Source organism: Vulpes vulpes, chromosome 1 (genome assembly GCF_048418805.1).
Source record: "Vulpes vulpes isolate BD-2025 chromosome 1, VulVul3, whole genome shotgun sequence".
NCBI lineage: Eukaryota > Metazoa > Chordata > Mammalia > Carnivora > Canidae > Vulpes > Vulpes vulpes.
Genome location: NC_132780.1, coordinates 15297219 through 15322451, shown reverse-complemented (window position 1 = coordinate 15322451; position 25233 = coordinate 15297219). Strand labels below are relative to the sequence as shown.

The 25233-nt window shown below is 48.8% G+C and overlaps 1 protein-coding gene across 15 annotated transcripts in view; it reads left to right on the top strand.

Moving 5' to 3' along the window:
• The first annotated feature begins 416 nt into the window (after nt 1-416).
• Nucleotides 417-25233, top strand: part of PLEKHA4 (pleckstrin homology domain containing A4) — a 26746-nt gene continuing 1929 nt past the window's right edge. Inside the window, exons 1-17 of one of the 15 annotated variants that reach the window (XM_026013817.2) lie at nt 417-1000; nt 1436-1525; nt 2679-2786; nt 4064-4136; nt 4248-4348; nt 4506-4615; nt 5165-5380; nt 5751-6030; nt 7045-7119; nt 9045-9092; nt 9231-9311; nt 9463-9612; nt 11753-11851; nt 14207-14347; nt 15736-15835; nt 15908-15984; nt 24504-24665. In XM_026013817.2, coding sequence (XP_025869602.1) covers nt 1442-1525; nt 2679-2786; nt 4064-4136; nt 4248-4348; nt 4506-4615; nt 5165-5380; nt 5751-6030; nt 7045-7119; nt 9045-9092; nt 9231-9311; nt 9463-9612; nt 11753-11851; nt 14207-14347; nt 15736-15835; nt 15908-15984; nt 24504-24665 — 1905 coding nt within the window. In that variant the 5' untranslated portion in view covers nt 417-1000; nt 1436-1441. Of the gene's footprint in view, nt 1001-1435; nt 1526-2678; nt 2787-4063; nt 4137-4247; nt 4349-4505; nt 4616-5164; nt 5381-5750; nt 6043-7044; nt 7120-9044; nt 9093-9230; nt 9312-9462; nt 9613-11752; nt 11852-14206; nt 14348-15735; nt 15836-15907; nt 15985-24503; nt 24666-25233 lie in introns of all 15 variants that reach the window. The other 14 variants (XM_072756579.1, XM_072756593.1, XM_026013819.2 and 11 more) reach the window with 14 other exon arrangements.

Here is a 25233-nt window from a genome sequence, read left to right as displayed (position 1 = left end):
TGTCTGGCCATGGCCCCTTGACCCTGCCCTAGCCATGATCCAGGAATCCGGGGTCACTCCCTCCTCTCTGGAAAACCTGGACCTGTCCACCCAGAAACACCTTTCCAGATGCCGGACTCCGTTAACAACTCAGGAGTTCTTTTTTTTTTTTCAACTCAGGAGTTCTAACTCCAGGCTCACACCATTACACCTTTTGGTGTATCCAGAAGTGTGAGCCCCCTCTATTCCAGGATCTCAGCTACCTCCTTTTAGGGTACAGTGGCCCGGGCCCAGGAGTCCAGGCCCAGCTCCTCCTCTCCAAACAGTTAGGAATCCCAGCCCAGCAGTGACCCAGGAGTCAGGGGAGCCCCAGCCCCTCCCCTCAGCTGTGGGGGCAGCGGAGCCAGGGGTCAGGCTTGGAAGGGGGGGGGGCAGGAGGGGCGGGGTCAACCGGGATTGGAAGGGGAGACCGCAGCGTGGGCGGCTGGCAGACCAGCAGGGAGGAAAGAGAAACGGAGAGGGGAGGAAGACAGAAGGGGAATCTGAGAGAGAGGAGGAAACAGCGTCGGTGGGGACAGAGATAGAGAGAAGGAGGAAGAGCTAGAGGGTGGGGGTGGGGGGGGAGAACGAAATGGAGACCTGAGGAAGAGACTCTGTGTCAGCCCGAACGAAAAAGATCTGGAACAGAAACAGAAAGACTGGAAGGGAAAGTGCTGAGGTGGGGGGCGGGGAAGAGAATGAGTGAGAGAGAGACTGGAGGAGACAGATTGAGAACCGGAGAGACCAGGTGAGGCCAGAGACAGAGACACTCGGAAAGAAAGGGAAGAGTGATCAGAAGAGGCAAGAGACCAAAAAAAAAAAAAAAAAAAAAAAAGCAAAAAAGCGTGTGAGTGAGCAGGTGAGAAGGGAGACAGGTCTGAGAGGTAGCCCCCTCCGCCCCCCCAGAAAAGGAGGGACACTGCAGCTGGGAGCCCCAGCACCCACACTGTCCTCTCGCTCCGTCTTTGGGACCCCAGAGCTGGTAAGTTCCCTGGCTGGCCTGGGAGGGAGTGCCTGGGCGTGCATTCCAGGCGTCCCAGGGCTTGGCAGGAATGGCTTGGGGGCGTGTGTGGGAGGGCAGGAGACAGGTAGCTGGGGGCTGCTGGGAAGAGCCAGAGAATAGGGGCTCCCTGAGCACAGAGAGGGTCAAATTCCTGGCGAGAGTGCAGGGGGCAAGAATAAAGGAGCCCCTATTCTCTGTCTTGGGCTGCCGGCAGCTGCCAGTGCCGCCCACCTCTGTTGGCATCGCTCTCGGTATGCAGTCCCGGGCCAGGGCCTCCCCCAGCCCCCCAGTCCCCAGACAACGGGCTCTTTCTCCTCGGCCTCCTCCGACCTGCGAGCCCCTGACCCCGGCTCTGTCCCCAGCCGGGTCAGCTGCAGAGACAAGGCACACAGCCCCTTTCTTTCTCTCCCCAAGCCCTGGATGGAGGAGGGCAGACCCCGGAGCAGCCTCAGCCTGGCCAGCAGCGCCTCCACCATCTCCTCTCTGGGCAGCCTGAGCACCAAGGTTGGAGCTTCTTGGAAGGGCTGGGGAGGAGGGCTGAGCTCTGGGCTGCCCCATCCTCCTGTTTCCCAGCCCAGGGTTCCGTGCCAACCCAAGGGATTCCCCGTTGCTAAGAGCAGTTGCTAAGAGCAAGGATCCATAGCAGTGGGCTCTGCTACACCTAGTAAGGTCCCAAATTGCCCATCAGGCCCAGCTAGGAATTCAGAGGCACTCCCAGCTGTCCCCACCCCTTCGTATTTTCCTAATTTAACCAGAGTAACGATCCTGCTGGACTCTGGTTGCTAAGATAGGGCTACTCCCCAGCCATGAAGCTCCCTCCAGGAACTCAGGCAGTGGCTGCCCTTGACTGGGACCTAGAACTCCCTATCCTACCTCTAGCCATCCTACCCAGTTCTGAAATCCTATAAGGAAAGACCTTTCTCTGACAATGAGGACCCAAGAGGCCTGAGACACTTGTGTCACAAATAGTCACCCCAGGCCAAAGTCTAATGACAACACTCATTTCTTTGTCGTCTGCCACTCTGTTTACTCATTTCCAGTTTCCCCAGTCCAGAATCTAGAGATTCAGTCCCAACCTTGGTCAGCGGCATCCCCAAGGAATGGCTTCCTGTGGGACTGGCTGTGTATGCCTGAGATGCCTGCATGGACTGGAGAGGGGGCTCCCCTCTATTGGCAAGGAGGACTTGGAGCCATCTCTCTGCCCTGGATGTGGTTGCTAAGAGATGTCACTCCCTGGCACTGAGGCATCCTCCCATTCAGCTGACCCATCACCAGGGACTCAGCATGGAAGTCTTTCCTGGTTATGGGGACCTCCCAGGCAGTATTTACAATTCTGATCCCAAAGACTGCACAACATTTCTGGCTCTGGTGGCCAACGGCATCCTCTCCTTGGCAGCAGACCCTTGATTCTCCCATCCCTCCCCCATCAGTCAGTAGCTTTTTCTTTTGCCTCAAACACCCCCTGGCCAGTCGCCTATTCAAAGTGTCTGTCAACTGGTACCATGCACTTCCAATTCTGATCTCAAGATTCAATCCCCTCCTTGGCTTGGTTTCTAAGGGCAGCTGAGCTAGGGCCTTGGGTTGCCTGCATCCCGTGGCATCGCCTCCCCAGGCCGATCCAAGGCCCTGTTCATCTCTGTCCTCCATCTCTCCTCAGAAGCCTACCCGGGCAGTAAGCAAGGTGCACGCCTTCGGGAAGAGAGGCAATGCGCTCAGAAGGGATCCCAACCTCCCAGTGCACATCCGAGGCTGGCTTCATAAGCAGGTGGAGTGAGCAGGAGAAGGGAAGGGACACTGAGTGACGCTGGATGCTGGGTCCCTGGCTGTCCATTGTTTCTCTTCTTCCCAGCCTCCAAATTTGTTTTGTTTTGTTTTGTTTTCTAATGGTGCTTCTCCCCTTTTTATGCCATTGTTCCCCACACCTGTTCATTCATTCATTCATTCAGTGACCACTTCCTGAATATTTATAACGTGCCTAGCCCAAATAAGACAAATAAGTATCTATAGTCTGTTGGAGATGGGGTGGGCAGGGATGGATAATACATGAGCATATTTCAGATGGTAGGGATTGCTATGAAGAAATAACACAGATGGGATGCCTGGGTGGCTCAGTAGTTGAGCATCTGCCTTCGGCTTAGGTCATGAACCCTGGGTCCTGGAATCGAGTCCTGCATCAGATTCCCTGCAGGGAGCCTGCGTCTCCCTCTGCCTATGTCTCTGCCTCTCTGTGTCTCTCATGAATAAATAAATAAAATCTTAAAAAACAAAACAAACCACAGGAGGATACGCACAAAAGTCTCAGCAGGATGAGAGGCACAGTTTGACTCTTGGTCAGGGAAGGCATCTCTAAGATGACATTTGAGCCAAGAACTGACCAGAAGGAGCCTATCATGCTGGGGTCAGAGGGAATCTGAAAGCGAGCTCTAGGAGCGCTCAGACTCCAGAATAATCAGACCAGAAGTCTTAGTATGCAAAGTTCCTGCCTATATGCTGTATAGTAGCTCATTTCAACCTTCCAGTAACTTCCCAATCCCCGATTAACTCAAGTATCTAGCCAGGAGATGACTAGTCTAATGGCATAGTTTGACAGGGGTGGAGCTAGGAGACCAACTCAGGTCTGACTGTGTCCAGAATCTGTGTGAGCTCAGCCACCACACTCTAGCTTCCAGCTCTCCAGCTCAATCTATTGCATCAGACATGTGTCTGTTCCTCTCCTCTCTCTGGGTTTCTCTGTCTCCAGGTGTCACTGTCTTTTCTTTCTTTCTTTTTTAATTTTATTTATTTATTTGAGAGAGAGAGAGAGAGACAGAGAGCACAAGTGGGGAGGGGCAGTGGTGGAGAGAGGGAGAAGCAGACTCCCCACTGAGCAGGGAACCCACGTGGGGCTGGATCCCACGACCCCAGGATCATGACCTGAGCCCAAGATAGACTCTTAACTGACTGAGCCACCCAGGTGCCCCCCTGGGTGTCACCGTCTGCCTTTCCACATTTCCTCTCCGCACTCCCCTTCTACTCAGGCCTCCTCTCTCTCTGTTTCCCCAGGACAGCTCCGGGCTGCGGCTCTGGAAACGCCGCTGGTTCGTCCTCTCTGGCCATTGCCTCTTCTATTACAAGGGTCAGTGCCCTGACTGGGGAGGGATGGACGCCCCCCCGCCCCCCCGCCCTTTCCCTTAGCCTCCTGGCCTTCAGATCCTGCGCTGTCGCTGACCCCAGCCCTCTTCTGCAGACAGCCGCGAGGAGAGCGTCCTGGGCAGCGTCCTGCTCCCTAGCTACAGTATCAGGCCCGATGGCCCAGGGGCCCCGCGAGGGCGGCGCTTCACCTTCACCGTGAGTCTGTCCATCCCCCGCGGTCACTAAGGCACTAGGCCGTGGGGGCGGCCGGGGGAGCATTCATTATTGGAGCTAAAAAGGCTTGACCAGGGTCCACGGCATCCTCCTTTTTGGAGGGCCCGGGCGTCGGGTCCCCAGCTCTCTCTCCCCGCAGGCTGAGCACCCAGGCATGAGGACCTATGTTCTGGCCGCCGACACGCTGGAGGACCTGCGGGGCTGGCTGAGGGCGCTGGGCCGGGCTTCTCGCGCGGAGGGGGACGACGGGTGAGTCTAGGTCCTGGCCACGTCCCAGACCTCTACCTCCAATCTGAGCCCATCTAACCGTCCCACAGCCCCTCCCCTTTACGCCAATCACACGTCTTCTGGCTAAGGAGACTCCGCCCTTCAGGCCCCACCTCCAGGGACCTTCCTGTCTTCCAATCAGCAAAAAGTCTTTCTCTTCTAGACACCGCCCACCGTTTTGTCCGGCCCCACCCCTTCATCAAAATTCCACACTCTCTGATTGGCTCCCTCAGAAGTCTCCACCCCCGAGGCTGCCACCTAAGGAATGTCAAATATAAGAGGAAAGTCCCAACTTTCCCCAGGTTTCAGGCTGGAGACTCTGGGACTGGATGGACCTTGTAGCCCTGACACTAGTCACTTCCACACGAAGGGCCTTGATTTTCCCATCTGCGAAGTGGGAACAATTTACAGTGCACCACCTACCCTTTCTTTTATTCTGTGTAGGTTCCCGTGTGCTAATCCACGAAATGGGAATGAGGGCTGGTTATGAGGTACAAAGGAGTGATGTCTTTTTCTGTGCTCACTTATTAGTGGACGACCCAGGTCACCTGCACGTCCCCAGCCTGGAGAGGGCCCTGGAGGCCCCGGTGGTCCCCCAGAGGTGACCAGAGGGGAAGAAAGACATGGCTTAGAGTCACCAGAGGTGGCTCGGCTCTCCAGAGGTCGTGGAGGACCCGGACTGCTCACTCCCAGCCCCATAGCCGATCTCCAGTCTGGACCTCGGATCCGGAGGACCAGGAGCCCCGAGTGAGTTGAGGGAGTCTGGGTTCAGAAGGTTCTACAGGGCTGAGCGTCAGAGGAAAAGCTATGTTGGGGGCATGCCTAAGAGAGGTGGGGACTGGGTCTGTTTCGGGATATGGCTTAGTGCTTTCTCCCTTTAGTGGATGTGAGTTGCTAGAGTTCTCATGGGGTCGGAACCCATAGGGGGGATATCCTAAGGGTGAGATGCCACAAAGGGAGAAATTATTATTCAGTATCTGGGTAATAGAGGGGGATTCTACTATAGAGGGACAGTGAGACACACTGAAAGGGGATGTGTCCCCATGAGGCTGACTGGGTGGGTAGTGGGGAAGGGGGCTCTAGGTCACCTAGTTCCCCTATTCTCTCCTCCCAACAGCCTGTTCACACCCCTCTCCCGCCCTCCCTCCCCTCTGAGCCTCCCCCGGCCCCGTTCTGCTCCTGTACGCAGACCCCCTCCATCCTCTGGTGACATAGCACCTCTCGCCAGACCCCACACCCCTCTGAGTCGCATCGATGTCCGGCCTCCCCTGGATTGGCCTCTCCAGCGCCAAACACTGTCCAGGCCACCCACCCCCCGACGAGGACCCTCCTCTGAGGCTGGGGGAGGAAGGCCCCCCAGGAGTCCCCAGCACTGGAGTCAGGAGGCCAGAACACAGGTGGGCAGCGAGGTAATGGTGAAGGGGACTGCATTTCCCATATGGCCATGGTCTGGTCTGCAGGCATGGTCCCCTGGGCACCATGGGGCTTGTGGTTCAACATAATCAGGGCTGGGGGCAGCCCCGGTGGCTCAGCGCTTTAGTGCCTGCCTTTGGCCCAGGGCCTGATCCTGGAGACGGGGGATCGAGTCCCACGTCGGGCTCCCTGCATGGAGCCTGCTTCTCCCTCTGCCTGTGTCTCTGCCTCTCTCTCTCTCTGTGTGTCTCTCATGCATAAATAAAATTTAAAAAATCTTAAAAAAAAAAAAAAACATAATCAGGGCTGGGTTCAGATGGGAGGGCAAGTGGACTTCATCTCCCATCAGCCCTCAGGGCTGTCTTTTCAGCGCAGTCTCTGGCCATTACACCTTAAGTATTATGGGAGTTGTAGTCCAAAATACTGTCACTCCAAGACCATCCTGGGAGACGTGGTGTGATTGCATCCGTTTTGTGTCTCCAGTTTATCTTTCCAAGATGGTCACCTGCTATTTCCTCTGAGCATCATGGAAATGTAGCCCAGAATATCCACAGTTAACCACAAATGTGAGAGTAGACTGCAACTTTCATCAGTCCCTGGGGCAGTTTTGCCAGGCTTGTCCATTTATTATCATCCTATGTGTCCCCACAGTGGTACATAGCTGGAGAACAAGTAGTTGAAGTTCAGAGACCCAGTTTGTTTTTTTTTTAAGGTTTTATTTATTTATTCATGAGAGATGCACAGAGAGAGGTAGAGACAGGCAGAGGGAGAAGCAGGCTTCACACAAGGGAGCCCGATGTGGGACTCGATCCCGGGGCCCCAGGATCATGCCCCAAGCCGAAGGCAGGTGCTAAACCGCTGAACCACCCAGGGATCAGAGACCCAGTTTTGAACTTCAAAGAGTCTCTTAAGTTATATCAATTCTGGACACACCCACTCTAATATTTGTTACTAAAACAAGTAAATTTCTCAACATTTCTATTTAATATTCCTCCCAGGTCCCCTCTGGCTCCTCCACGTATCTCCAGCTACCCCCGAGAGCTCCTGGGACACGGGCTTCCATGGTTTTATTGGTAGGTGTTCTGGGGCACCTTGAATCTGCTGGAGTCTTTCTTTCTTTCTTTCTTTCTTTCTTTCTTTCTTTCTTTCTTTCTTTCTTTCTTTTTTGTTTTTTAAGATGTTATTTATTTATTCATTAGGGACACAGAGAGAGAGAGGCAGAGACGGGGCAAAGGGAGAAGCAGGCTCCATGCAGGGAGCCCAGTGTGGGACTTGATCCCAGGATCATGGGATCAGGACCCTAGCCAAAGGCAGATGCTCAACAGCTGAGTCACCCAGGCGTCCCCCTTTCTTTCTTTGTTATAGAGAATGTCATCTCCTGGACTAGTGTACCTAGAGAAGACTGGATATTTCAAGGCCTCTTGACACATACTTCTATTTGTTTCCTAGGGCTGTCACAAACTGGGTTGCATAAATATAAACTCTCTCTCCATTGATTCATATCATCTTCTAGTTATTTATTTCAGTTTAAATTTTTTTTCCATAGAGACCATGTATGTTCTTAGTTAACTCCTAAATTCCTGATAGTTTTTATAGCTATTTGAATGGAATCTTATCCTTATTTTATTTTATTTTTTCAAGATTTTATCCATTTATTCATGAAAGACACAGAGAGAGGCAGAGACACAGGCAGAGGGAGATGCAGGCTCCATGCAGGGAGCCCAATGTGGGACTGGATCTCGGGTTTCCAGGATCACATCCTGGGCCAAAGGCAGGCGCCAAACCGTTGAGCCACCCAGGGATCCCCCCCCCCCTTTTTTTAAATCATATTTTCTGGCTATGGATGGTGTAGAAGTATGCGATTGATGTCTGGAACTTCATCTTTTGCCTGGCACCCTTGCTAAATATTGTCTTCTTCTTTTTTTTCTTAAGTTTTCTTGAAGTAATCCCTATACCCAAAGTGGGGCTCAAAGTCAAAACCCCAAGAACAAGAGTTACATGCTCCACTGACTAAGCCAGCCTGGCACCCCTGAGTTCTCTTATTCTAATTACTGTTTGATTTTCTTGATTTCTCTGGGTCGATGAGCATATCATTTTTAAAAAATTATTTATTCACAAGAGACACAGACAGGCAGAGACATAGGCAGAGGGAGAAGCAGGCTCCCTCTGGGGAGCCTGATGTGGGACTAGATTCCAGAATCGTGCCCTGAGCCAAAGGCAGATGCTCAACCACTGAGCCACTCAGGCGTCCTAGGTTTATCATTTGTAATAATGATAGTTTTACTTTTCTCCTTCCTATTCTTACATTTCTATTTGTTTTCTTTTTCTTTTATTATAGCACAGGTCAGGATCTCTAATACTGTGTGAATTTTTTTTTTTTTAATTTTTATTTACTTATGATAGTCACAGAGAGAGAGAGAGAGAGGCAGAGACACAGGCAGAGGGAGAAGCAGGCTCCATGCACCGGGAGCCCGACGTGGGATTCCATCCCGGGTCTCCAGGATCGCGCCCTGGGCCAAAGGCAGGCGCTAAACCGCTGCACCACCCAGGGATCCCTACTGTGTGAAATTGTAACAATAGTACTGAATGTCCTTATTTTTAGTTGTAAAAGAAGTGTCTAAATTTTCTCCGCTAATTATTACATTGCTGCAGTTCTTTGTTAATAGAGTCCATTGGATTCTCCTAAAGCCAAGAAGCTGACAGATTGTCCACTGTGCTTTGCTAAAGCTTGGAACAAAGCTAATAAGGGGGCTCCTGGGTGGCTCAGTCAGTTAAGCGTCTGACTTTTGATCTCAGTTCAGGTCCCAATCTCAGGGTTGTGAGTTGAAGCCCCTCATTGGGCTCCACGCTGGGCATGGAGTCCACATTTAAGAAAAGGGGGTGGGGAAGCATATAAGGAGAAGGAGGTCTGTCAATAGAAACAAGGCTTAACTCAGCAATGAGCTACAAGAAAGACCTGACTGTCCACTTGACCTCTGGCTTTTCTCCTTCTCCTCAGCCGGGTCCCCCCCTGGACTCAACTTTTCACCAAAGCCTGGAGACAGATGTAAGTTCTCTGTAGTCTAAGCCTTTCCAAGTTATCAGAGTTGGGGGAGAATGCTTTAGATGGGGGTGGGGGTGGCAGGGATAACAGGGGGAAGAGCCAGGTCTGATCCAGAAGTAGCTCCTGTTCTCCTTTCTCCAGACTCTGTTGACCAAGCTGTGTGGGCAGGACCGGCTCCTGAAGAGGCTGCAGGAGGAGATAGACCAGAGGCAGGAGGAAAAGGTACAAGGCTTCGAGGAAAGACATTTGGCCTCTCCGCCTGCCTCTCCCTTCCTGATCTCCACCATGCACAAGGATTTAGGAGGACACCTTTTCTCTCCTCCTGTGGCTGAATGTGGATTCAGAAGTCTAACCACCTTCCATCTTGGTGCAGGAGCAGCTAGAAGCAGCCTTGGAGTTAACTAGGCAGCAGCTGGGCCAAGCAACCAGGGAGGCTGCAGCTCCAGGGAGGGCCTGGGGGCGCCAACGCCTCCTGCAGGACCGACTGGTCAGCGTGAGGGCCACTCTTTGTCACCTGACTCAGGTGAGCATCTGGGAAGGAGCGTGTCCTCCCAGGAGACCTGAGGACTCTCCAGGTTGTTAGTGAAAGGGACCTGGGGGCAGAGGCTCATGGGAAGGTTGTTCTTGAGAATTCCCCTGTGCCCAATTTTTTTTTTTTTTTTTAGGAGAGGAGGGGCAGAGGGAGAGAGAGAATCTTTTTTTTTTTTTTGAGAGAGAATCTTTTTTTTTTTTTTAATATTTATTTTTATTTATTTATGATAGTCACAGAGAGAGAGAGGCAGAGACACAGGCAGAGGGAGAAGCAGGCTCCATGCACCGGGAGCCTGACGTGGGACTCGATCCCGGGTCTCCAGGATCGCGCCCCGGGCCAAAGGCAGGCGCCAAACCGCTGCGCCACCCAGGGATCCCGAGAGAGAGAATCTTAAGCAGGTTCCACACCCAGTACCAAGCAGGACATGAGGCTCCATCTCACAGCCCTGGGGTCATGACCTAACCTGAAATCAAGAGTCAGATGCTTAAGCAAATGCACTACCCAGGCTCCTTGCTTCTCCCCAAGTTTTAAACCAGTCATCTTGATGGTCTTAAAGGGTGACGGGGAAGCAGCCAAGAAACAGCAGACTTAATTTAGTGGTTTGAGAGGGGGAATTAGATATGAGCTACCTATCTTTGGATCTCAGCCCCTATTCCTACTCATTGTAGCTGTGTGACCTTAGAGAACTTACTTAACTCCTCTGGGCTTTAGATGCCTCTTACATAAACTTGAAATGATAAAAGTAATATTTATTTCATGGAGTCATTGTAAGAATTTTATGAGTACATATATATTTATACATAACATAAATGAATGAATATTTAACAATTAAATAAGATATAATATCCTTTATATATTTATATATAATATATATACCCTATAAATACATACATTTGTATACAAATTGCATAAATATCATATAAATATATACCATATAAATGTATATGAATATTTAACAGGTATCTGGTATATAGTAAGAAATATTTAAATGTTTGGCTATAATTATATACAGATATTATTATCTGTAAAATGGAGGCATTAATAATACTTAACCTCATGAGAATTAAATGAGAGCTGGGGTGCCTGGGTGGCTTAGTAGGTTAAGAATCTGCCTTTAGGGATCCCTGGGTGGCGCAGTGGTTTAGCGCCTGCCTTTGGCCTAGGGTGCGATCCTGGAGACCCAGGATCGAATCCCACATCAGGCTCCTGGTGCACGGAGCCTGCTTTTCCCTCTGCCTGTGTCTCTGCCTCTCTCTCTCTCTCTCTCTGTGAATATCATAAATAAATAAAAAAATAAAAAAAAAAAAAGAATCTGCCTTTAGCTCAGGGCATGATCCCAGAGTCCTGGGATAGAGGCTGGCATTGAGCTCCCTGCTTGGTGGCGAGTCTGCTTCTCCCTCTCCCTCTGCTCCTCCCACTGCTCATGGTTGCTTTCTCTCTCTCTCTCTCTCTCTCTCTCTCTCTTTCTCCTCTCTATCAAATGAATAATCTTAACAAGAGAGAGAGAGAAAGAAAATTAAATGAGAGCTAAGAACATTGCCTGATATATGGTAAGTGCCTAAGAAATGTTAGCTGCTATGATGATGATCATGATGATGATGATGGTGATGATGGTGATGCTTCCCCGGGGGGCATTTGGGGGTTGTGATCTTGAATCTGCAGATTCTGCCTCCCTAGGGGAGTTCAGGGGTAATCAAGGAATTTAAGGAAATCTGTTATTTTCTACATTAGCAGCTCATTATAACAGCAGGTTCCATATAGACGTTGGGGATCCCAGTCTGAGCAAAAAGGCTCTTTTTTTACAAAATATTTTATTTATTTATTCATGAAAGACAGAGAGAGAGAGAGGCAGAGACACAGGCAGAGGGAGAAGCAGGCTCCTCACAGGGAGCCCGATGCGGGACTCGATCCTAGGACTCCAGGAACACACCCCCGGCCGAAGGGAAGCGCTCAACCGCTGAGCCACCTAGGTGTCCCAAAAGGCTCTTAAGAATTGTAGTCCTTCTACCCTCCCCAGGGGACCAGGGATCAGGCTTTTCTTCCTCCTTGTCAGCTGGGAAAAAAATGGAGTGAGTGAAGATCTGGTGGGTGGGCATCCTGACCCTGTGTCTCCCCATTTTCGGGACCCAAGGAGCGAGAGCGGGTTTGGGACATCTACAGCAGCCTGGAACAGGAGCTGGGCACCTTGAGGGAGACCCTGGAGTACCTGCTGCACCTTGGTTCCCCCCAGGTATGTCCCCCGAACTTCACTCTTGCCTCCATTTTCCCCTGGAATCCCTTTTGGCATTTAAGCTCCTCCCCCTGTGTCCTGTCCTTTCATTTTAAACTCCTTATTGGACTTGCTTTTTACTTGAAGGCCTGCCCAGGTTCAGAACCACTCTCCTTTCTGGTTCTTTTATTTATTTTTTTAAGATTTTATTTATTCATGAGAAAGGCAGAGAAATAGGCAGAAGGAGAAGCAGGCTCTCTGTGGGGAGCCCCATGTGGGACTCAATCCCAGGACCCCTAGATCATGACCTGAGCTGAAGGCAGACACTCAACCACTGAGCCACCTAAGTGCCCCAAGTGTCCGACTCTTGATGTCAGGTCTTAAGAGGTTATGATCTTGGGTTCGTGGGTCCAAACCCACAACACGAAACAAAACAAACCATTGACTTCTAGTATTAAATGTATACTCAAAGATTTAAGCTCTGCTGTCTTCATGTTAAACCCATACCTCTTCTTCCTAAAATCCATCCCTCAACTCCAATCCCCCACCTACTGGTGTTAAATATCACTCAATACCAGCAATGTATGACAAGAACTAAATTAGGTTTATTATAGGAATGCACGGTTAATTAACATTTGAAAATCAGGGATCCCTGGGTGGCGCAGCGGTTTAGCGCCTGCCTTTGGCCCAGGGCATGATCCTGGAGACCCAGGATCAAATCCCACGTCGGGCTCCCGGTGCATGGAGCCTGCTTCTCCCTCTGCCTGTGTCTCTGCCTCTCTCTCTCTCTCTCTCTCTCTCTCTGTGACTATCATAAATAAATAAATTTTAAAAAAATTTTAAAAAAATTGAAAATCAGTCCATGTATTTCACATTTTCTTAAAAGGAGAAAGGTCACATGATCATCTCAATAAATGCAGGAAAAACATTTGACTAAATTTAACATCCATTAATGATAAAAGCTCTTAGCAAAATAGGAATAGAAGGGAACTTCCTTGATCTGATAACATCCAAAACAACCTACAGCAAACATAGTTGGCAGTGAAATATTGAGAACTTTCTGCCTAATAGCTGGACTAAGACGAGGGTGTCTGCTATTACCAGTTCTAATTAACATTGTCCTAGACAGTACAAGTCTAGGAAATAAACGTATAAGGACCAGAGAAGAAGAATTAAATCTATTTTTATTTACAGATGATACATGATTCTATAAATGTAGCAAATCCAAAATAATTTCCAGCTATGCTATTAGAATAAACAAATTCATCAAGGTCACTGAACGCACGGGTAGTATGCAAAAATCAATTATCTTCTATGTTAGTACCAAATGAATAGAGAATAAATATTTATAAGCATTAGTGTTTGTAATTGGAATAACAAATTAAATATCCAGGAAAAAAAAATCTAATGAAAGATATACAAGACATCTGTTCTGAAAGCCACAAAACATCACTGGGAGAAATTAAAGAAAACCTACATAAATGGAGAGATATATCATGTTTGTAGAAGGAAAAATACATAATGTAAAGAGATAGTCTCTCCAGATTGATTTATAATCCCAATACACATCTTTCTTTTTCTTTCTTTTTTCTGTTTCTTTCTTTTTTTAAACATTTTATTTATTTATTCATGGGAGACACAGAGAGAGAGAGACAGAGGCAGAGACACAGGCAGAGGGAGAAGCAGGCTCCATGCAGAGAGCCTGATGTGGGACTTGATCCCAGGTCTCTAGGATCAGGCCCTGGGCTGAAGGCGGCGCTAAACTGCTGAGCCACCCGGGCTGCCTTTTTTCTTTCTTTCTTTCTTTCTTTCTTTCTTTCTTTCTTTCTTTCTTTAAGTACTCTCTACACCCAAGGTAAGCCTTGAACTCACGACCCCGAGATCAACAGTTGCAAGCTCCTTGGACTGAGCCAGCCCTGGGAAATTTCTATATAGAAATTGACAAACTAATTCTAAATTATATCTGGAAGTGCAAAAGATTAAGAGTAGCCAAAGAGACCTCCAAGAACTAAGCTGGAGGAATAAGACAATTAAATGTCAAGTCTAACTGTAAAGCTACAGTTAATAACATAATGTAGTACCAACACAAGTTTAGACAAATGGACCAAAGGAATAGAATAGGGTATTCAGAAACAGACTCACATATTTATACACTCATCTATGTATAACAGAGGTAACATTGCAGAGCAGAATAGAAAAGACAATGTTTGTGATAAGTGGTGAAGAGTCACAGAAGAGGGATATTCACAAATATAACCTCCACATGCATACATAATCCATTTATGACTCCATAAATAGAGCTTCACTGATTTCAGACCCAACTTTAACCCTCGCATTTTCCCACCTTTGAGTAACAGATTTCTTTCCTCCTCCCAGGACAGAGCATCTGCTCAGCAGCAGCTATGGATGGTGGAAGACACACTGGCAGGTCTGGGGAGCCCCCAGAAACCACCCCCCAACATGGAACCTGACTCCCCATCCCCTGCACTCCAAGGCGAGGAGTCATCAGAGAGGGAGGTGAGACTCACAAACCTGTCTCCCCACCCCCAACTTTCTGTCCCATCTGCCCTGATCCCACTCGTCACCCACTCATCTTTTTTTCTCTCCCTTTTTTTCTCTCAGCTAACCAACTGCAGGCAAGTATCCTAAGCTCCAGAAGCTTTTGTTTCTTTGCTTGTTACATTGTGATCATATCGCAGTGGTATGCTGGAGCCAGCTCCCAACACCTCCCAAGAGCCAATTGTGTGCATCTCTTCTCAACTCCATATTCAGTGATGTCATGTTGGTAGCTTGAAATTGGCCACGGTGGCCGTACTTACACCACAGAGATTGGCAACGCTGCAAACCAGGGCTGTTTTCTCCCAGAGAGACATTTATTAAACATTTATGAGACACCACTGATCATAACCTCAACTTCAAGGTTCTGTAAAAAAGGAGAAATGATGATTAGAAAGTGTCTGGCACAGAGAAGGCCCTCAGGAAGCAGGAGCCACTGTTGTTTCTCATAGCTGGGTTAGAGCTGCTGCTTGTCTTGACCATCAGTTCCTGTATCTGAGAGACCTGGGGGTTCAGATCCCAGCTCTGCTATCTTTGTGATATTGGTCATCAATCTCATTCTTGAGCCTTGGTTCCCCATCTGTTAAATAGGGATATAATTGCTGCCTTCTGGGTTTATGGAGGAAATTCTTTTTTTTTTTTTTTTTTAAGATTTTATTTATTCATGAGAGAGAGAAGAGAGGCAGAGACACAGGCAGAGGGAGAAGCAGGCTCCATGCAGGGAACCCCATGTGGGACTCGATCCCGGGTCTTCAGGATCACCCCCTGGGCTGAAGGCGGGGCTAAACCGCTGAGCCACCCCGGCTGCCCTATGGAGGGAATTCAATGAGATAATGCAAATGCTTTATCACAGCTCCAGATGCATAATTGTTACAAAACCTTGCACTTACAATACCTCCCTGTGCGTCAATTGCTGTTCTAAGTGCTTTACATGTATGGATTCAATCTTCATATCAAAGATGAAATATGGGGGCACCTCGATGGCTCAGTGGTTGAGTGTCTGCCTTTGGCTCAAGTCGTGATCCTGGGGTCCTGGGATCGAGTTCTGCATCAGGCTTCCCGCAGGGAACCTGCTTCTCCCTCTGCCTGTCTCTGCCTCTCTGTGTCTCTGAAGAATAAATAAATAAGATCTTTAAAAAAAAAGAAAGAAAGAAAGAAAGCGATGAAATATGGCCTAGAGAGGTAAGTAACTTGCCCAAGGTCACACAGCTTATAAATGGCAGAACTGAGATTTGAAATGAGACCAATTTTCAATCTTACTCCTATTCATGCTGTCTCAGTTGCTAAGTGCCTGAAAAACAGTAGTTATGATGATAGTAAACATTATTCTCCTTTCCTGACCCCTCCAGAGCCTGCCTGAGTCCTTGGAACTGAGTTCATCCCGGTCCCCTGAAGCTGACTGGGGGCGGCCCCCCGGGGGCGACAGAGACCTCTCCACGCCTCGCTCAGGTGAGCGTCCTGGGCTGGATGGGACTTGCTTGGCATTCCCTGCCCTCACCAAGTCCCGTTCTGCCCTCCCAGGTCTTGGATCTCCTAGGGTCTCCCGGGCTTCCAGCCCTGAGAGTCACCACCCAGCTTCCCCACAGCCTAGAACCAAGGTAGGTTGGTCCATGTGGCATCCTCAGGCGCCACATCCATAACACTTTAACCTGACCACCACCCACTCTGGGCAGACACCTGGGAGAAAGTTTTGAGGTCATACCCCAGAGCAGAGAGAGTGAGATCTGTTTAGTGCTGAGATTGAATTTTGTCTCTGTGCTTTCCAAGCTGTGTGATTTTGGGTCGGATATGAATCGTCTCTGCCTGCATTTGCTCATCTGCAAAATGGAGCTCCTAGCAGCTCCTTCTGCCCAGAGCTGATATGAAGATTCAAACCAGATTGCAAACTAAGGTTGAAAATAATGCTTAGAGGGCCACCTGGGTGGCTCAGTGGTTGAATATCTGCCTTTGGCTCAGGGCGTGATCCCCGGGGTCCTGGGATCCAGTCCCACATCAGGCTCCCTGCAGGGAGCCTGCTTCTCCCTCTGCCTGTCTCTGCCTCTCTCTGTGTGTCTCATAAATTAACAAATCTTTGAAAAAAGGAAAAAGAAAATAATGCTTAGGTGTAGTAAGGACTTCATTTATTCATTTGACAAATATTTATTAAATATCCTCATGTCTGGGGTCCCCTGGGTGGCACTGTTGATGGAGCCTCTGACTCTTAGTTTTGGCTCAGGTGGTGATCTCAGAGTTGTGGGATCGAGCCCCGCATCAGGCCCTGTGCTCAGTGCCAAGCCAGCCTGAGATTCTATCTCCCTCTCCCTCTGCCCCTCCCGCTCCCACTCTCTCTCTCTCAAAGAAAGAAAGAAAACTTAAAAAAAAAAAATCCTCATGGCTGTCCAATAAGATAACCAATAGCCATGTGTAACTATTTAAGTTTAAATGAATTCAAATGAGGGACACCTGGGTGGCTCAGTGGTTGAGTGCCTTCAGCCTAGGGCATGATCCTGGTCCCAGATCAAGTCCCACATCGGGCTCCTTCCACGAAGCCTGCTTCTCCCTTTGCCTGTGTCTCTGCCTTTCTGTGTTTCTCATGAATAAATAAATAAAATCTTTTTTTTAAAAAAAATGAATTAAAATGAAATAAAATTTAAAAATCACTGTCACTCACTGCATTTCAGGTGCTTAGGGGATACCCCGTGACCAGCAGCTATCCTGCCAGACAGACACAGAACATTGCCACCATCATAAAAAGTTCTATTGCATAGAGCTGTTTAGGTGTTTCAGGCACAAACATGAACAAGAAGAGGGAAAAAAATCCTTCCCTCATGAATCCAACCTTCTTGTGGGAAGAACCAGATAATAATCCATCTGCTTGATATTATTATTTTTTGACATTATTTTATACATTGTAAGTGCTAAAGAAGTAAAAACAGAACACCAACAGGGTGAGGAGGTAAGGGAAGGAGCCTTGGGTGGAAGAGCATTATAGGCAAAGGGAACAGCCTTTGTAGAGGTTCTGGGGCAGGACTGGGCCTGGCGTATTGCAGGAGCCGCTAGAAAGGCAGTATGTCTGGAACCGAGTGAGCGAGCGAGGGGGAGAAGGGTGGAGAGGAGAGGAGAGATGGGTTCTGGGGATGGATGGTGCTGGGTCTTGGGGTCCTGCCCGGTGAGCCCCGGGAGGGAGCCGCGGCGGATTCTGAGCCTCCGTAAGCGGGAGCCGGCGCCCTCTGCCGGCCATCCGGGGAACAAAATGTGGCAGGAGCACGGAGGCGGGGACCCAGTGAGGACCATCCAGGCAGGTGATAACCATAATTTCCTCTCGGGTAGAAGCACTGGAGATGTCGAGAGGGAGGTAGATTCTAGTTAACCGACCTGCAGACTTTATCCAGGGGACCAGGTGTAATTCAAAATGCAAGAATTTGCAGATCCTAGGGATGCTTCAGTGCTCCAGTCAGCTCAGGTCTTGATCTCAGGGTCCTGGGATTGAGCCCCACATCGGGCTCCCTGCTCATTGGGGAGCTTGCTTCTCCCTCTCCCTCTACCCCTCCCCCTGCTTGTGCTCTTTCTCGCTGTCTCAAATAAATAAAATCTTAAAAAAAATGATTAGGCAAAAATTTGCAGATGCTAGGCTGGTAATAGGATGCATATACTATGTATATGCCAGCGACGTCTGGCACAGCGCCCTTAATCAGACACATTAACATTCCTCTAGCAGTACGTATGAATATTCATACTTAAATGAGATTCAATTTATAAATAATGTCTCAATTTAAATGTCAAGGTTTTAAAAATAGAGCAGTGAATAAGGAAATGATCCATCGAGTCAGAGTGGAATAAAAATAGATTATAAATACCAGGCACTTTTTATCTCTTTTTTTAAAAGATTTTATTTATTTTTTATTAGAGAGAGAGCACACTCAAGTGGGGAGGAACAGAGGGAGAGGGAGAAGCAGACCCCTCACTGAACATGGAGCCCAATATAGGTCTTGACGTCATGATCCTGAGATCATGACTTGAGCCCAAATCAAGAGTTCCATGCTTAACTGACTGAGCCACCCAGGCATCCCAGGAACTTTTTATCTCTGGGGAGAAGGTTTCGTAAAACATTATGTCACACATCCAGGTACAGATGTGGCCAAGCACTTGGGTGTTCGCATGCAGTCAATGCTCATGACATCTGCTGGTGTGAGGACTCTGGAGACAGGGGTCATTGAGCAAGCCATCAACCCCATCATCCAGTTGTAGTTGGAAATCTGAGGCAGGGTTAGGAGTGAGGTTCCCTAGGGATGAGGCAAGTGGCCTTTGTAGGGTTTCTTGCTTTGTCCCCTACTCCTTAACAAAGGATCTTGTCTGGAAAGCCTCAGGGTTTTTTTGAGGGGGAGGGATTGTTTTTTTTTTTGTTGTTGTTGTTGTTTTTTTTTTTTTTTTGTTTTGTTTTTGTTTTTTTGTTTTTTTTAGAGAGGGAGGAGGAGAGGGGCAGAGGGAGAAGGAGAGAGAGAATCTTAAACAGGTTCCACACGCAGTGCGGAGCCTTGTTTGGGGCTGGATCTCATAACCCTGAGATCATGACCTGAGCCAACACTTTTCTAACTGAGCCACCCACCCACCCTGGAGGTCTCATTTTAATTGAGCAAGCCAGTTGGAATTTCTTGGTCACTGATAAACACACAGTGTTGATGATCAGCCATGAACTGTACAGGCGCTGAGGGTAGGACCTCCCCACCATGGGCCACTTTGGCATGAAAATTATTCTGAGCTGAAGGCAACTGAGACCCTACGGGCTCAAGAAAAACTTTTGTCCTTCCTTAACTATATAGAAGAACCTAAATTGAGGGTCTTTCCCAGAATAGGGGTTATTAGCTGAGATAAATTTTATCTGAATGGCCCATCTCTAGGGCAGGGCAAACATCTAATTCCTAAACATCCACCCTTCTAAGCACCCTGTGAAGTGCATTTCTTTCCCCCGAAGTCCCAGACCCCTGCCCCCTTCTCCGTGGTTCAGATTGACACACATACCTTGTTTTGCCTGGCTGCCTTTGGAATTTCCACATATGTGTGGATTCCCCGTGCATCTGCCATTAAATCTGAATTTCTCCACCTAATATTGTCTTGTGTCAATTCGATTTTTGGTCCAGCTAGAAGGGCCTTTGAAGGAGACAGGCATTCTTGCTCCCTGATAACGGATCACTCATTTCACCTTTTCTTCTGTGGGGAGTCATCCCCTGTGCCCCTAATGGTCTCAGTGTCATCTAGGTAATTCTCTTGAATCTCTGAATGTCACAGTAATGAATGCCCAATGGGCAAGTCACTGCTGGGGTCCAGTGAGGGCTTCTCCATGCACCTGACCACTGTGGTCAGAAATAACAAGGTTCGGCATCATCTTATCCCCCGACCCCAGATCTGGTTGCTTGAAGACTTTGGGACAAACAGGTAATTTTATTTTATTATCTTTTTAGTCCCCCCCCCAGTAATCTCCATACCCAATGTGGGGCTCAAATTCACAACCCCAAGATCAAGTGTTGCCACTCTTCCAACTGAGCTGGCCAGGGTGTCCCTGCTGCCGGGTCATTTGAAACATTCTCAGAGCCCTTAGTCCTGTGTTGCATTTGCTTTGAGCTCTTGGAAGGGACCAATCCTCCTGTTGCTTCTTTTCACTGTAACCCATGGGGCTGTCTTTGGCTCCTTTGCCCATCTTCAGAGATCAATTAAACTGGAAGTCACCAGTAACAAAAGGCAAGAAAGTATCAGTGGACCGCAGGAGCCTGGGTGACAGAGGCTGTTCCACGACTTAGAGTGATGTCGTATGTCATGACACCAGATGGATATTGATGCCAAGTTTAGGAAAACACATCAGTTTTTAGATTTGGGTTTTTTTGTTTTTTGTTTTTTGGTGGGGGATGGCAGATAGGAGATTTGGGAAACTGACTTTGAAGGTGGAGCCAGCAAGATCTCCTGGCACAGCAGAGGTAGGGTATAAGGAGTCGGGAATAATGACAAGGTCCTTGGCCGCACCCCCCCCCCCAACCGGTAGAGTGCGGGTCACTCCTGCAGGAGATGAGGCAGGTGTAGGATGGTGGGAAGGGGAGGAATCCAGGTTTGACTATGCTGATTAATTCTAAACTTCCTGTTTGAGATTATTCATTCTCATTGGCACTATTGAGAGGGAATATTAGGGCCAGGGCCTGGGCCTCCTGTGTACTGTGTTTTGCTGGGCACTGCAGTTGCTGAGCTGAATCAGGCTACATCTCAGGCATTGAGGAGATCTGGGCATGAACACGATCAGAACAGAGGGAGGTGTGTGCTTGCTGTCATGGTGAAAGCACAAGACACTAAGTGACTCCGGAGGGCAGCTCCCAGACAGCCTGGATGTGTTGAGGGATGGTTTCCTGGAGGCATAGAGACCTTGAAGAATGAGTTAGAATTTGCCAAATGGGGAATTCACCAGGGAAATAGCTGGTGCAAATGTCCTGGCCTTAGGAAGCGAAAATCTCTGCTAGCCTATAAGGATGCCTTTTTTGTGAATTTGGAGACTGGGGCCTCCTCTGGGAAGGCGGTGCATGACTTGGTCAATGGAGGTGCCCAGCCCTTAGGCAGTGAACAACCCATACATCTGCACAAGGTGTCTCAGGAGCACAGAACTGGGGCCTCCAGAACCCCATCTGCCAAAACTGCAGGGTTGTTCAATTCAGAGCAACAAACATCTCCTGACTCTTCTTGAATGCCAGGCTGAGTCCCATTTTAGTCCCTGTTTTCAAAGACATACACCTTTTTTTTTTTTTTTAAGATTTTATTTTTATTCATGAGAGACACACAGAGAGAGGCAGAAGCACAGGCAGAGGGAGAAGCGGCTCCTTGCAAGGAGCCCGATGCGGGACTCGATCCTGGATCCAGGTATCACGCCCTGAGCCGAAGGCAGATGCTCAACCGCTGAGCCACCCAGGCATACCAACATACCCCTTTTTAAAAAAATAAAGATAGGGATCCCTGGGTGGCGCAGCGGTTTGGCGCCTGCCTTTGGCCTAGGGCGCGATCCTGGAGACCCGGGATCGAATCCCACGTCAGGCTCCCGGTGCATGGAGCCTGCTTCTCTCCCTCTGCCTGTGTCTCTGCCTCTCTCTCTCTCTCTCTGTGACTATAATAAATAAATAAAAATTTATAAAAAAAAAAAAAAAATAAATAAAGATATTATTTAGTTATTTGAGAGTGCGGGCATGTGCACGTGCATGAGCGGTGGGGAGGAGGTAGAGGGAGAAGCAGACTCTCTGATGAGCAGGGAGCCCAACATAGGGCTCGATCCCAGCACCCCGGGATCATGACCCAAGTGGAAGGCAGATGCTTAACCAACTGAGCCACCCAGGTGCCTTTGATCAAACATTTATTTTTTATTTTTTTTAAATTTTTATTTATTTATGATAGTGAGAGAGAGAGAGAGAGAGACGCAGAGACATAGGCAGAGGGAGAAGCAGGCTCCATGCACCGGGAGCCCGACGCGGGATTCGATCCCGGCTCTCCAGGATCGCGCCCTGGGCCAAAGGCAGGCGCCAAACCGCTGCGCCACCCAGGGTTCCCTTGATCAAACATTTAAAAGCATTTCTGGTGCTTACTTATTATCATTATCATAAAAACAAAGCCATCAATTAGTCCTTTCCAAGGAGAGGAACTTTGTGATTTTCCCAGGCGTGCGGGCAGGATGTGGGCCTTCAGGGCTGCTTTGAACAGCACTGAGCCAACCATGTGGTTCTGTTCACAGCTCAGGGGTGGTGACTGTCCTGGGTTCCAAGGATTTCAGAGCCCATCAAGGAAGGATATGACCGGGAGGTGGTAGTAGTGGCACACACGAGCTCTATTCGGTTCACACCTGGGCAGTTTGGCCAGTGAGAGAAGTCCCTCACAGTGTGAGACACTCCACAGGTCACTGGCCCAGAAAGCTTGGATGGCCTGTGTCTCTGGGTCAGAGAGCTCCCAAGGGCAGCAGCCGCTTGGAGTCTTTTACAGCTGCTAGTTTATCTTATCTGCAGCTAGCAGATGCGAGGCACTGTTTCCTGCCAGCTTGAAGCGGGCAGGCTGTAAATGTCTACAATTATCTGCCTACTTGGGCTTCGTTTAAAACAAGTGGATGTGTGAACCTTGGAATTCAGTGATGGCAGGCTTTGGGCCAATGGTCTGGCCTGCTGCGAAGAAAAAATACAGGTCAATATCCAGGGGCCATCATTTATACAGCAGGTGGACATGTGACTCAGGATTGGCCATATCAGAGCAAACCAGACTAAACTAGTGTTCGGCCTACACTATGCAGCAGATCCAAGGTGGCACCCTAGAATTTTCTAGCTGGAGGCTACAGCTAAGACTTCTCTTGCCTCTGATTTTGTTTGTTTAAACAACAAATTCAGGGGCACCTGGGTGGCTCAGTCATTTAAGCATCTGCCTTCGGCTCAAGTCATGATCTCAGGGTCCTGGGACCAAGCCCTGCTTCAGGCTCCCTGCTCATGAGGGAGCCTGCTTCTCCCTCTCCCTCTGCCCCTCCCCCTGCTTGTACTCTCTCACTATCTCTGTCAAATAAATAAATAAAATATTTAAAAATAAATAAACAACAAATCTCTTGTCTTAGAGTCGTAGGCTAGCAGTCTGAAATCAAGGTGTCAGCAGGGCATGCTCCTTCCAAAGGCACAAAGGAAGGGTCTGTTCCCAGGCATCTGATATTCCCTTGACTAGTGGGAGCAGAACTCCAGCTGTTCCCATGGCATTCTTGCTGTGTGTGTCTGTGTCCATATGGCCCCAGCTTCCTGGATGATAACACATGTCTCTATCCCGAGAGATCTGTCCCCCTGTTTCCTGCCTGAATGACAGCCTTCCTGCATTTCGTGCCCCCTCTGCCCCCCTTCAATTCAAGCTGGCAGCATTTCTGCTGAGCTGATTTCCTGGATCCACACGTCCTACGCCTGATCTCTTAGCAAACCGGTGGTCCAGCCACACCCTTGGGATTCTCTCCAGAATTCTGGTTTCTTTTTAATGGAGGGCTCTTTTCTTTTCTTTTCTTTTCTTTTCTTTTCTTTTCTTTTCTTTTCTTTTCTTTTCTTTCTTTTTTCTTTCTTCTTCTCTTCTCTTCTCTTCTCTTCTCTTCTCTTCTCTTCTCTTCTCTTCTCTTCTTTCTCTTCTCTTCTCTTTCCCTTCCCTTCCCTTCCCTTCCCTTCCCTTCCCTTCCCTTCCCTTCCCTTCCCTTCCTTTCCTTTCCTTTCCTTTCCTTTCCTTTCTTTCCTTTCCTTTTCTCTCCTTCTCCTTCTTCTTCATTTAACTCTGTCCTCCTGAACTTTAAGTTCTTAAGGCTAGAAGTCCATGATCGAGGTGTCATCAGGGCCATGCTCCCTCTGAAGGAACCAGAGAAGGTTCTGTTTCAGGCCTCTGTCCTAGCTTCTAGCAGATCCTTGGCTCGTGGCTGCCTCACTCCAGTTATCACATGACGTTGTCCCTGTGTGTGTCGTCCATCTGGTTTTGAGGACGAGAGAGAGCTCACAAAGTCAAAGTGATCCTCTTGACAATTTTTTTTTTCAATATTTTACTTATTATTAATGAGAGACACAGAGAGAGAGACAGAGACATAGAGGAAGAAGCAGGCTCCCTGTGGGGAGGCCTGATGCAGGACTAAATCCCAGGACCCCGGGATCATGACTTGAGCCAAAGGCAGACACTCAACCACTGAGCCACCTAGGTGCTCCATTCTCTTGACAATTTAGTTAATACATCTCATTCCTCCTTTTGTTGTGTCTAAGCTGAGTCAGAGTTGTTTTTCACCACAAGGAACCCAGAGTGAACAACCCAGCTCCTGACTACCAGTACAAAGAAGCTGGGTGTGTCCAGGACATGTGGGTGTTTGTGAGGCTGTAGCTCTGGATTCAAGCAGGGAAACTGATGGAAATGAGGCCAGACAGGCAGGTAGGGCCTCAAACACCTTTGCCCTGATGGTGCTTGGAGGCATGGGAGGACTGCATCAGCTCTGGCTGCGGAAAGATCCCAGATCCCTCTGAGTCAGTGGTGAACTTACTGGAAAGGGCAAGACTAGAGGCCAAGAGGTTTAGGGGAGAGAGAAAGGTGGGGGGAGCCCAGGATTGGAGCCACTAGGTGTTTCTTATCCCCCCAGGTCCCCCTCGCCCGGCCTCGCATGAGTGCTCGGGAGCAGATGGAGAGAATACGCAGAAACCAGGAGTTTGGACGGCCTCTCCCTCGCCCAGCCTCCCCCCGGCTTCTCACTCTGGGGAGAACACTGTCCCCAGCCAGACGCCAGCCTGATGCAGAACAAAGGGTGAGGGGGACAGAGGGTGCAAGGTGGGGCGGTAGGGTGGTAATGGATCTTCTGTTCCTAGTGTGAGCATCCGTTTCTCCCTCTGTAAGGGGATTTCCCTACCTCTTTGCCCAGAGCTGGGTTTCCAGATTCACCCCAACATATACCTGTGCTGATGCCTCCCCTAGTGGGGTAAGGGTAGGGGCATAGACCTCTTCACCAATGTTCGTCTTTCAGGATGGGGGTCACAGATCTGTGGGCCTAGCCTGTCTTTCTTAGTGACTATATGTTATCAAAGGGAAAAAATAAATGAGCAAGGAAGGAAATGGTTATACTCATACTGTCACAATGGGGAGAGAATTCCAGATCCAAAGATAAGAGTCTCTCGGCAGGACGGTTTCATCGAAGACTTCTAGGGAGGAATTAAACTAGTCATCGGCAGGGTGGTTTAACAGCTGGAATTATTTTTGTAATCAGGAGGTGGTGTCTCAGTCAGCTGACACCAGATGTTTATCTCTGTGTCTAGTTAGTTTTAGGGCAACAAGCAGTTCAGATAATTGTTTATGAGGCAAAAATTGTGAATTGGGAG